Source organism: Crinia signifera, chromosome 2 (assembly GCF_055691185.1).
Source record: "Crinia signifera chromosome 2, ASM5569118v1, whole genome shotgun sequence".
In the NCBI taxonomy this organism is placed as follows: domain Eukaryota; kingdom Metazoa; phylum Chordata; class Amphibia; order Anura; family Myobatrachidae; genus Crinia; species Crinia signifera.
In genome coordinates, this window is record NC_139218.1 from 400,664,771 (window position 1) to 400,678,577 (window position 13,807).

At 50.0% G+C, this 13,807-nt stretch overlaps 1 protein-coding gene across 2 annotated transcripts in view; it reads right to left on the reverse strand.

Annotated features, from left to right (window-relative positions):
- Window positions 1–7,436: 7,436 nt before the first annotated feature.
- Window positions 7,437–13,807, reverse strand: part of LOC146058317 (neuronal acetylcholine receptor subunit alpha-10-like) — a 67,255-nt gene continuing 60,884 nt past the window's right edge. For both annotated transcript variants that reach the window (XM_083170575.1, XM_083170576.1), the window contains one exon: window positions 7,437–10,794. In XM_083170575.1, coding sequence (XP_083026701.1) covers window positions 10,163–10,794 — 632 coding nt within the window. In that variant the 3' untranslated portion in view covers window positions 7,437–10,162. The remainder of the gene's footprint in view (window positions 10,795–13,807) is intronic.

Sequence of the window (13,807 nt, forward strand, 5' to 3'; positions counted from 1 at the left end):
GGTGTGATATAATAACAGGGCGATATAATAACAGGACGATATAATAACAGAGGGGTGTGATATAATAACAGGGGGATATAATAACAGAAGGGTGGGATATAATAACAGAAGAGTGTGATATAATAACAGGGCGATATAATAACAGAAAGGTGTGATATAATAAAAGGGCGATATAATAACAGAAGGGTGTGATATAATAACAGAAGGGTGTGATATAATAACAGAAGGGTGTGATATAATAACAGAAGAGTGTGATATAATAACAGGGCGATATAATAACAGAAGGGTGTGATATAATAACAGAAGGGTGTGATATAATAACAGGGCGATATAATAACAGAAGGGTGTGATATAATAAAAGGGCGATATAATAACAGAAGGATGTGATATAATAAAAGGGCAATATAATAACAGAAGGGTGTGATATAATAAAAGGGCGATATAATAACAGAAGGGTGTGATATAATAACAGAAGGGTGTGATATAATAACAGGGCGATATAATAACAGAAGGGTGTGATATAATAACAGGGCGATATAATAACAGGACGATATAATAACAGAGGGGTGTGATATAATAACAGGGGGATATAATAACAGAAGGCTGTGATATAATAACAGAAGGGTGGGATATAATAACAGGTGGGTGCATGATTATACTGTACTGGGCAGTGGGCACACAGCTAGTCCCCCAGGTGGGTGCATGATTATACTGTACTGGGCAGTGGGCACACAGCTAGTCCCCCAGGTGGGTGCATGATTATACTGTATAATCATGCACCCACCTGGGGGACTAGCTGTGTGCCCAGTACAGTATAATCATGCACCTACTTGGGGGACTAGCTGTGTGCCCACTGCCCAGTATAGTATAATCATGCACCCACCCTGCACATAGAAATGAATGGACAGCCAGTGATTGGCTGAGAGCTCTCAGCCAATCACTGATTGTCCATACATTTCTATGTGCGCCCGCTGCTCCCCTGCTTCCCCTACGCCAGTGGCGTAACTCCCAATGCGGCAGACCCCGCGGTGGCTTGGAGGAGCCAGCACCGCGGGATATGCAGGGAGCGTTTTTCGCCGGTACTTGTAAATCAGGGATGCTGGAAAGCGCAGGCATCCCTGACTCCTCCTGCTGACAGTGGCCGATTCCCTTAAAGCCGGCCGTGCTGCACCCTCTCTCCCTGGCTGCTGAGGATGGAGGGAGCAGCGGCGTACACATGGGAGATGAGGTTATTTAATAGTCAGCTTGCTGTTTCAGAAAAGCATCCGGGGGGGGGGGGGGGTATCCTGTAGGTTTGCCTAGGGCGCCTAGATGCCTTGCACCGGCCCTGAGTGCAGACTGGCCAATGGTACATTTTCCCATATCCAAGATGGCGGCGCCAGCCTCACGGTGCCAACCAGAAACTAAATCACATTATACCTGCAGGCCTCTGGAACTAAGCCCATTTTAGACCACCAACATGGCATAAACCCCCATCCAGCGCAATGCAAGCCTCTGCTGGTCGGGTAAGTAACACACTCGTCGGCGGCAGTTACGAGTGACCATGACAGAGGTGAGGGGGCAGCAGCAAGGGAAAGCCTAGCGTTCCCCTGGGAATGCAGGCGCATCGATGCATGCACAGGGCAGGTGGCTGAGGTCACATAAAGATCACATAAAGATGACATCACATGTCACATGAACATGATGTCAGCACCATGCATGTTCACTGGGGCATTCGTTTCAGCCGCGGGCACTGCTTGCCAAGTATATGCAGCCTAGTGCACACGTCTGAATCAGGCTCATACATTCTTGCCATCTCCTCCGGGGCAGCCCAGCTAGCGCAGGGGGCGTGGCCAGCACAGGGGGCGTGGCCAGTACAAGGGGCATGATCAGTGGGAGTATGCGCTTTGCGTTGGGCGTGGTGACATGACTGTGTCATTTCATTGTGGCTCGCTTTCTGCTATGCAAACCAAAATCTGGTGCCCATTTGTCCACCTTCCCAGGGGGCCAGCTGAATTTCGGGAGGGAACCAGAGCAAGTTTCGGTAATTTTTCCTACAATGAGCGATTTGCATTCTTCATAGGATAATGCATTTATGACATAGACAGTGACGGAGGGGAGGGGACGTCTAGCACCTGCACCTTTATCTCCGCAGACCTACCTCGCCCCCACCCCGCTCTCGCTAAGGCCCAGACATGGACGACGACATACTTTGCATTCCCAGATTTCTGCAACACCTGCTCCAGCGGCGACTTCCCTTGGTAAATCTTTCGGTCTAAGCCCGCCATGCTCTACTTCCAGAACAGCCGCCGCTATCTGCCGCATAAATAATTTATCAGAGCCTAAGTGGCTGCAGAGGGAACCCCGGCCCACCACCCCCCCCACCCCCCCCCCACACACAGACACACACACTCACCTCCCCCACCCACCCCTCGCCTATCCCCGGCGACAGCCTACATTTAGTGTGACCCAGTTCTAGAATCTTCCATCTGCAGTTTGTGATGTTCTCAGCACATGGCATTACCAGCGCAGCGCTTCCTTATCTCCGCTGTATAAACCCTTCTCAGCTTTAAGCCCAGAGATAAGTCAGACCGTGCGCAATTCACTCTGCAGATAGGGAGCGCCGCGTGCCCGAGCCTTTTCAATTCTTAATTAGTTTGGACAGTCCAGATAACACTTATAATCTCACACGGTTTCCCGGAGTCCAAGTCAGTAGGGAGACGAGGGATCCGCGGGCAATGGAGCGAAAACACAGCGAACGGAATTAACTCCTTCCGTACCAGAGAGATCCAGTGATCCGAGGCTGCATTATAAAGACAATGGCGCATATACCGGGCCTCTCTGCGTGACCACCGCTGCGAACACGGGAACATGTATGCTTGTTCTTTTATTTTATACCGATTTACTTCAAAGAAAAGTCTGGGTGCGCGGACGTACGTACATACATACAGATGTAGCCGCGCTAACCCAGCCTGCAGCTGTTGTATTTCTGCAAATCCTGACACTCTCCGAGATCCCTCCTTCTGCGCCACCACTTCTACAGGCAGCACAGCGTACAGCACAGCCCAGGCCCCCGACCACACAGCGTGCAGCACAGCCCAGGCCCGACCACACAGCGTGCAGCACAGCCCAGGCCCCCGGACCACACAGCGTGCAGCACAGCCCAATGCCCCGACCACACAGCGTGCAGCACAGCCCAGGCCCCAGACCACACAGCACGCATCACAGCCCAATGCCCCGACCACCACAGCGTGCAGCACAGCCCAGGCCCCCGACCACACAGCGTGCAGCACAGCCCAGGCCCCCGACCACACAGTGTGCAGCACAGCCCAGGTCCCCGACCACACAGCGTGCAGCACAGCGCAGACCCCCGACCACACAGCGTGCAGTACAGCACAGGCCCCCGACCACACAGCATGCAGCACAGGCCCCCGACCACACAGCGTGCAGCACAGCCCAGGCCCCCGACCACACAGCGTGCAGCACAGCCCAGGTCCCCGACCACACAGCGTGCAGCACAGCGCAGACCCCCGACCACACAGCGTGCAGTACAGCACAGGCCCCCGACCACACAGCATGCAGCACAGGCCGACGACCACACAGCGTGCAGCACAGCCCAGGCCCCCGACCACACAGCGTGCAGCACAGCCCAGGCCCCCGACCACACAGCATGCAGCACAGCACAGGCCCCCGACCACACAGCATGCAGCACAGCACAGGCCCCCGACCACACAGCGTGCAGCACAGCCCAGGCCCCCGACCACACAGCACAGCCCAGGCCCCCGACCACACAGCGTGCAGCACAGCCCAGGCCCCCGACCACACAGCGTGCAGCACAGCCCAGGCCCCCCGACCACACAGCGTGCAGCACAGCCCAATGCCCCGACCACACAGCGTGCAGCACAGCCCAGGCCCCCGACCACACAGCGTGCAGCACAGCCCAGGCCCCCGACCACACAGCGTGCAGCACAGCCCAGGCCCCCAACCACACAGCACGCAGCACAGCCCAGGCCCCCGACCACCACAGTGCGCAGCACAGCCCAGGCCCCCGACCACACAGCCCTGGCCCTGGACATCAAAATTGTGGGGGGCCCCCTCTCACCCCCCCCCCCCCAACACTCACCGGAGTAGTTATACTCGCTGCCCATCGGAGTTAGAGCTGCTGCACGGGCGCGGCCTCTTCATCAAGAGAGCAGGGCAGCGGGGAGATGCGAGGCTGGCAGGTGACTGGGAGAACACGGCATCTATCGCCCAGCACTGCTGCAGTGCTTCCCACGCTGCGGCGGATGGGCAGTGGAGGGGGCCCTGCGGTGGATGGAGGAGGGGCCACACTCACTGCACCCATATTCAGGTGTCCCGCGTCAGAGCTGCTGCTGCCGGAGATGTCCCTCAGGAAATGATGCGGCGGCCATGTTACTGGTGATTTATGCAGAGGCAGTAGAGAGTAGTTCCCGGGAACACTGCGGGCGCCATGCTTATGGAGACCTGCGCTGCAGAGAGGAGGGGCCACAGGGACGGTCTACACAGGACCATTATCTCTTAAACCGCCCCTGGGCCTCACACATACATATGCACAGATGTACATAAGGGCCCGATTCAGACCTGGCAGCATGGCTGTGAATTTGCGCAGCGGGCTATTATTGATACACTGCACATGTGTACGGCTCCCAGTACCATCCTGAGTAAGTCTCCGGGCACGCGGCTCCTGTGGCGACTTGTGCCCTATTTACAAATCATTCGATGATGAGCCTGTTACGGAGGAATTCGGACATATTACCGGTGGGAGCGGCTGTGCACGGGTGGGAACGGCTGTGCACCCATACACATCCATTCACTGGCTGCAGCGAATTTGCAGCCGTGCGATCAGCTCCGAATTACCCCCAATTGTAGTACACACTGCTGCGGATGCTTCTACCTCTGACTCATACCCTCATCCTCATCTACCCCGTCTACCCTCCAACACTGGGCTGGACGTGCAGACTGGCACATCAGGAAATTGGCACATGGTGTCCCCGTGCCGCATGCTCACCCCCCACGTGCCACGCTGCTGTGCCGTGTTTAGATGCAGCTTTCCTCTGTATTTACCCTGGGAGCCTCTGTCACGCGTCAGTACTGCAGCAGGAATCAGCCCCCCCTCCCCCCACCGTACAGCACATTATTACGCACCGTCGGCTCCTGTTATGATGGAAACAAGTTATATGAATTATTGGTACTTATGTATTATCTGGGCTCCCATGTTAAATGCACCCCATTTTTTCAAACCCCTACTATCCAACTATGCATGGAGTTGATTTTATATAGTGTGGCGAGCACAGCGAGCCACCGTGCCCGAAGCGTGGCGAGCGCAGCGAGCCCCGCGAGGGGATGCGGTCTCATAAGAAAAACGGGAGCCCAGATATTACATAAGTACCGAATTATTCACTTGCGAGTTTAGAAACTTGTCACCTTCAGAGCCCACATGAAGTGCAGCCGCTTCCAGGCGTCTGCGTATGAAATATAGCAGGGCCGGATTAAGCCTTCGGGGGGCCCAGAGCACTTTAGACAGGGGGCCCCCTCCCACTTGTTATTACTGGCCGCAAACTGCACAGGAGAATATTACACTGTCAATACACAGAATAATGGCAGTAACTGCAGGGGGGGGGGGGGGGGGGGGTGTTAATATTATATATATATATATTCAGTAGCATGTACGGGACCTAATTGTGAGATGGAAGAGATGGCGCTCTAGTGCGCAGTGGAGCGTATACCACGATGGGTGCGTATACTGTAAGTCCCACTCCGCAGATGCCACCATTGTCTTGCGATGGAGATGGTCCAGAGAATTATACGTAAAGTGGTTGACACTCTGGGGGAAATTTACTAAAGCAAATTTGTAACAAATAGGTGTATTCGTATCCAGAAATACACCTATTTTTTACACATTCATATTTTCGGGATTTACTATCCCAAAAATACGCCAATTTGTATTCGTATTGAAGGGACATTCGTATTTGTATTTACAAATACGACTGAATATACCATCGAAAGAATACGACAGAAATCACCATTCAAAAGAATGGTGATTCCTAATTTACTAAGCGGCCGTATCGAAAATATGGCCGCTAATTAGCGGTAAACGGCCTTAATTGCCGGCCAAATACGCCAGGAAAATACACTTCATTTCCACAGCAAAACCAATAGTTAAATAAAAGCACACTGACACATGTAAAATAAAGCTATACTGATACCCAGTAGTACAATGTAAACATGCTTGGGATAAGCATAGTGATATCCTTACACAGAAATAAGGATCAAATATGGTTTGAGGTAACATGTTTAATAAAGGGGCAGACTAGATGGGCCAAGTGGTTCTTATCTGCCGTCACATTCTATGTTTCTAGGTTTCTATACTTACCTATATTAATGAGCCCGTAGGTAGGTCCCTGTCCATCTGTCATGATGGGGTCTGGGGTCCAGTGTCCTGGGCTCCAGGGTCCGAAGAAATCCATAGGGGGACCTGTGGAAGGAAATTATACTCATGGGACTCCTCCGGCGTAGATCTGGTCCTCTTCACTCCTGAAGTAGTCCTGCGTACTTGGCAAAATAATAAACCGGACACCCGAATCCATCGCGAACATGTTTACATTCAGCGCTTCTCACTCCGAATGCCGCTATTGGCCGCCTAGTGGCCAATCAGGAGCTACTAGGCCACAAGCCAGCCAATAGCGGAATTCGGAAGGAGGAGCCGCAGGATGTAAACAAACATCCTCCGGCTGCTCCTGTCAGTTCAGAATGGATTTGGGGTTTTGCAGTTTATTATTTTGCCACGTACGCTGGACTACGTCAGGAAACAAGAGGACAGGTCTACGCCGGAGGAGCTCCGTGAGTATAATTTACTTCCACGGGGACCTACCTACGGGCTCAAGATAGGTAAGTATCAGTATGTGTGGGCTATGTATGTAATAAAGCTTTATATATAAAGTGTACTTTTATTTAACTATTGGTCTTGCTATGGAACTAAGAGTCCCAGCAAGCCCATTAATGGACTGCATGCTGGGACTTGTGGTTCTCCAAGTCCCAGTATGCGATCCAGGCTTGCTGGGACTCATAGTTCCACAGCAAAACCCAATAGTTATTAAAATTTTTACACAATTTATCAGCCTGGCACCCACAAATGATTCCCTGATTTTTTACAACCAGGCCCGGCTCTATGAAAAACCATGTTGACTTTTTTCATGTGTCGACTAATGGTCTGTCGACCAATAGTGGTCAACCTATTGACTGTCAACCTGTTGTGGACCTGTAGACCAAATTCCCGCCACACCAGTAACTGCAGCGTCTGACCGTCCACACTCATGTCGGTAATTAGCGTATACTGTATGACGACGAGGACGAGCCGTCAGCGGCCATGCTGGGAATATTAATGAATGCATTAAGGAAGGAGCCGGACGTCATTGTATAACAGATGTTTATTCCCATTTACATAGCTCCAACCTGAGCCCCGCCCCCCGCGTCATCCCCCGGCCCGGCCGACACCACATTGCAGTGTATATGGGCCACTGCAGCCCTATGCCTATTACTGCACATAGGGCCTGATTCAGTAAGACTCGGGCCCCAGCATGTTCCGGCCAGGGACCGATGTTACAGGTCTGCGCATGCGTCTGGGCAGGGGAGGGAGCGGGCGGAGAGCGGCCTGGGGCAGGGGAGGGAGCGGGCGGAGAGCGGCCTGGGGCAGGGGAGGGAGGGGGCAGAGAGCGGCCTGGGGCAGGGGAGGGATGGGGCGGAGAGCGGCCTGGGGCAGGTGAGGGAGGGGGCGGAGAGCGGCCTGGGGCAGGGGAGGGAGGGGGCGGAGAGCGGCCTGGGGCAGGGGAGGGAGCGGGCGGATAGCGGCCTGGGGCAGGGGAGGGAGGGGGCAGAGAGCGGCCTGGGGCAGGGGAGGGAGGGGGCGGAGAGCGGCCTGGGGCAGGGGAGGGAGGGGGCAGAGAGCGGCCTGGGGCAGGGGAGGGATGGGGCGGAAAGCGGCCTGGGGCAGGGGAGGGAGGGGGCGGAGAGCGGCCTGGGGCAGGGGAGGGAGCGGGCGGATAGCGGCCTGGGGCAGGGGAGGGAGGGGGCAGAGAGCGGCCTGGGGCAGGGGAGGGAGGGGGCGGAGAGCGGCCTGGGGCAGGGGAGGGAGGGGGCGGAGAGCGGCCTGGGGCAGGGGAGGGAGGGGGCGGAGAGTGGCCTGGGGCAGGGGAGAACACCCGCCTTTTATGGGCATCCCCATGTAAAGGCTGGCCATTCCCCTGGGGCCGCAGGTGGGCCAATGCCTGCATTCACCAATACACTCGCACAGATCTAAAACATCGGTCTCTGCGACGAATTCGCACCTGAATCAGGCCCATAGTGTATACAGTGTAACTAGAAAAGGTTCCTGTACTGTACAATCATTGTCTGCGTTTGGCATTTATATAGCGCTTCACAGATACTGCACATGACTACAAACGTTTCACCACTGTATATACCGCTGTTTATACCACTGTATACCTTTATATATGGATCCCGCGATTTCACCTCTGCTGGATAAATATATCTACATTTGGATTATTTATTTACTGGGCCACTAAAGCCAACATTTGTAAACTTTATATATAAACCAATGAGATTAAATACTGTGTTCAGTGCTACCCTGTCATTGCTCTGCGGATCTACTGAAAATCAATATATTCCTGTATCTTCCCACTCAGAAAACACAGCTTCGACCTTACCAACCTCACCACTGAGCTGATTCTGCAGTTATCTGAGTTGCTGTGACATCACTGACCCCGCCCTTATTTAGGAATCTACCAATGTATTTCTTACTTACAGAAATGATGTCATTTCACACATATTATTGAGCTCAGCATTATATAGAATTTCATACATATAAATGGCAAATACTGATGTCACTTGCTTCTAAATTAATTCAGCTCAGGTTGCAATTTGGAAAATAAGTGTCATAATCCCGAATAGACTTATGCCCCCGGTGTCGTAGGGGGATACGGTCATATTGTCTACAGCATTTAGGTCTACAAGCATTAGGTCTACACCACTAGGTCGACCTACATTAAGGTCGACCTACATTTAGGTCGACATGCATTTAGGTCAACATGACTGAAGGTCGACAGGGTCATTAGGTCGACAGGGCCATTAGGTCGACTTTTATAAGGTCGACAGGGTCATTAGGTCGACATGGGGAAGGTCGACAGGCAAAAGGTCGACATGGGGTAATTTGACTGTTTTATGAGTCGACATGTGCCGACAGGTGGTATTTCATGCCCTACCATCCACTAGGGCGTGGTGGGAGAATAAAATAGTGTGCCGAGCGTACCGAGGCACCGTGCCCGAAGTATGGCGAGTGCAGCGAGCCATTCGAGGGGACGCGGTGCTATGTTGACTGTGTCGACGCTTGAAAAAAACAAATTTTGGAAAAAATAAATAAAACCATGTCGACTTTTTCACTGTCGACCTAATGACCCTGTCGACCTTATACCTGTCGACCTAATGACCCTGTCGACCTAACACATGTTGACCTAATGACCCTGTCGACCTAACCCATGTCGACCTTCAGTCAGGTCGACCTAAATGCAAGTCGACCTAATGGTGTAGACCTAATGCTTGTAGACCTAAATGCAGTCTGACGAATGATCCCATTCCATCGTAGGTTATGATGTAAGCTTCTGTATTTGGTGGTTGTAAAGACGTTTCGCCTCCTGTAGATATTCCTGCACACTGGATAATAATGGTGGAATACTGCTATATACTGTACACACACATAACCTGCACATTCTCCAACATTTGGGAAGTGTTGGGGCTACGACATGATATTTATTGCTGATGCGACTATGAAACTATGTTTTTACATGATGATCTCGAAACGTACGTCGGCCTCGGAATACGGTTCTACGACATGGTATTTATTGCTGATGCGACTATGAAACTATGTTTTCACATGATGATCTCGAAACGTACGTTGGTCTCGGGAGACGTTCAGAATGGCAGAGTACTTGTGTACACCTGATGGTCACATAGAATCACATGAATAATCTGCTTTGGGCGACCATGTGAAGCTGCTGTGAATCTTCCAGGATAGAGTTAGACAACCTGGCAGGAGATAATGGAACTGGTATCTCCACCACGACACCATGCCTGGCAACATGTGGATGGCCTAAAGTTAGGACAATGTCCATCAGATTGCTTTGCCCATGATGAGCACGCTCATGAAAAACACCATGATGAAGAACACCCACATGAAGAATCGGTCCATCACCTTGGCAACCTTCTTCCACTCCCCAGTTCGTTTCTGTGCTGCCTTCTGCTCCCTGAAGCAGTTGGCCATGTATTCAATGTTGTTAAGCAAGCGCTGATTGTGGCACAGGCAACGGTCCTTGGCGCACTCAGCGTACCCACTTCCTTTCCCACCCCCACCTTGATCATCATTATCATAAGTCCCAGTCTCCTTCCAGACACCATGGCCATTGCTTACAGCATCTTCAAGGCAAAAGTCTGAGTCTTCTCTCATCACTTTACCCTTCGGGCCACTGTCTCCACAGTTCTTAATTATGGCTGCGGGTTCCTCCCGTTTGGCTTCTCCATTCATGACTTGTACTTTGGGTGGTTTCTCTGGCTCAGCTTTGGGCCTCCTACAGCTCTCGCCCACCTCATAGACAAAGAAAATCCTGGACATGTACTGCAAGATAAACTTCTTTGCCCACTGTGGGACTGGTTTTGCCTCTGGGCCGCAGTGATGAATATTCATGATGAAGATGGTTAATGCTGTGGAGGCCGTGATCATTGTCATGGTGGCAATGTAATACTTTCCTAGAACAAAGTGACAGATATAGATTTTAAGAATGAATTAGATCAAACCTGAAGCTTTGTACTGGTGTGTAGGTAATGTAGACTATTACGTCCACAAGCCTCACGTTGTACTCTATATAGAGAAATCATGTCTTATGTTATCTCTTACTTGTCCGAGGTACCAAAAGCACCCCCTTCCCTCTACTACAATGGACCAGTCCACATATCTCCTCCTATAATATTTCACAGTAGCATCATTTCTGTTTGCCATAGCTATACCCTGTAGCACAATACCTCCCAACATTACTTTCAGGGGTTAAAGTGAGGGGGAACATTGGCCCTGCACAGTAATTCTCACATAAAAAGCATTCTAGTTTGCAGGGGGATGCCAAAAACCCTACCACTGGCCCTGTCTCTGCCTAATGGGGGGTAATTAGGTGGCATAGACAAAATGAGTTCCCCCACCTCTGCATGACCTCTTTAAGCCCACCTCCTCATTGCATGACATCTCATAACATTGCATCACACATCCCAAAAATACATTACACATCCCAAAATGATATTGCGTCTCCCAACATTACATTTCATCTCCCAAAACTACTTCACGACCCCCAAAACCACATATTATACTATATCTTAGTTGCCTGATAACTGAATCGTGGCTACACAGCTCAGTTTATAAGTAGCCAGCTTGGCACCTTAACTCCTGGTGACTGGTTTTAGGTGAGAATGGGGTGAGGACATCTAGCATGGCATCCTCATAGTAATTACTGTGCTTAGTGAGAGAAGCTGCATATCATAAGGGCTTAGGTACTGGCTACCTCCTCTCTCCCTGATCCTATGATGGACACTGAGGTGCTCTCTATTGGATGATAGTAGACATTCCTACATAATGTAATGCAGTCACTAGGATACTTTCTGTATTGTATGATAGTCACTGGGATGTTCTCTGTATTGTATGATGGCCACTAGGATGCTCTCTATTGTATGGTAGTCAGTAGACATTTCTATATAATATAAGGCGGTCACTAGGATACTTTCTGTATTGTATGATAGTCACTGGGATGTTCTCTGTATTGTATGATGGCCACTAGGATGCTCTCTATTGGATGATAGTAGACATTCCTACATAATGTAATGCAGTCACTAGGATACTTTCTGTATTGTATGATAGTCACTGGGATGTTTTCTGTATTGTATGATGGCCACTAGGATGCTCTCTATTGGATGATAGTAGACATTTCTACATAATGTAATGCAGTCACTAGGATACTTTCTGTATTGTATGATGGCCACTAGGATTTTCTCTGTATTGTATGATAGTCACTAGAATGCTCTCTATTGTATGATAGTCACTGGGATGCTTTCTGTATTGTATGATGGCCACTAGGATGCTCTATATTGCATGGTAGTCAGTAAACATTTCTAGATAATATAAGGCAGTCACCAGGATATTTTCTGTATTGTATGATGGCCACTAGGATGCTCTCTATTATATGATAGTTAGTAGACATTTCTATATAATATAAGGCAGTCACTAGGATAGTTTCTGTATTGAATGATAGTCACTGGGATGCTCTCTGTATTGTATGATGGCCACTAGAATGCTCTCTATTGTATAATAGTCACTGGAAATGTCTTTATATTGTAAGGCAGTCATTAGGATACTTTCAGTAATGTATGCTAGTCACTGATATGCTTTCTGTATATTATATCTACTAGCATTGGGCAATTATACATAACAGCATAATACCGGCTTTATCTTACTTGCATTACATTTTGCATCTTTCATGAGAATATTTTTTATCCACACTCATTACTTGCTCCCACTTACACTTGCGGGATTTTTGTTAAGCAGCACCCACCCTATGGAATGTCCTTCCACGCACACTAACACTCTCCTCTAGCCTCCAAACTTTCAAGCGTTCCCTGAAAACTCACCTCTTCAGGCAAGCCTATCATATTCAGGACCCCCACACAACCTCCAGTAGCATTCATATCTACTTGCCTCCCACCAGGACCACCTAGTAATCTGGTGGGACTGCCATGCTATGGAATTCTATCCTTATATATCCCTCCTATTATCCCTATAGATTTTAAGCTTGCGAGCAGGGCCCTCCTACCTCCATGTCGGTTTGTATCTACCCAGTTTGTTAAATCACTGTTGTTTCCAATTGTAAAGCGCAACGGAATCTGCTGCGCTATATAAGACGCTGTAACGGAATCTGCTGCTATATAATATGTGGTAACAGAATCTGCTGCGCTATATAAGACACTGTAACGGAATCTGCTGCTATATAATATGTGGTAACAGAATCTGCTGCGCTATATAAGACACTGTAACGGAATCTGCTGCTATATAATATGCTGTAACAGAATCTGCTGCGCTATATAAGACACTGTAACGGAATCTGCTGCGCTATATAAGACGCTGTAACGGAATCTGCTGCGCTATATAAGACGCTGTAACGGAATCTGCTGCGCTATATAAGACGCTGTAACGGAATCTGCTGCGCTATATAAGACGCTGTAACGGAATCTGCTGCGCTATATAAGACGCTGTAACGGAATCTGCTGCGCTATATAAGACACTGTAACAGAATCTGCTGCGCTATATAAGACACTGTAACGGAATCTGCTGCGCTATATAAGACGCTGTAACGGAATCTGCTGCGCTATATAAAACGCTGTAACAGAATCTGCTGCGCTATATAAGACGCTGTAACGGAATCTGCTGCGCTATATAAGACGCTGTAACGGAATCTGCTGCACTATATAAGACACTGTAACGGAATCTGCTGTGCTATATAAGACACTGTAACGGAATCTGCTGCGCTATATAAGACACTGTAACGGAATCTGCTGCGCTATATAAGACGCTGTAACGGAATCTGCTGCGCTATATAAGACGCTGTAACGGAATCTGCTGCGCTATATAAGACACTGTAACAGAATCTGCTGCGCTATATAAGACACTGTAACGGAATCTGCTGCGCTATATAAGACGCTGTAACGGAATCTGCTGCGCTATATA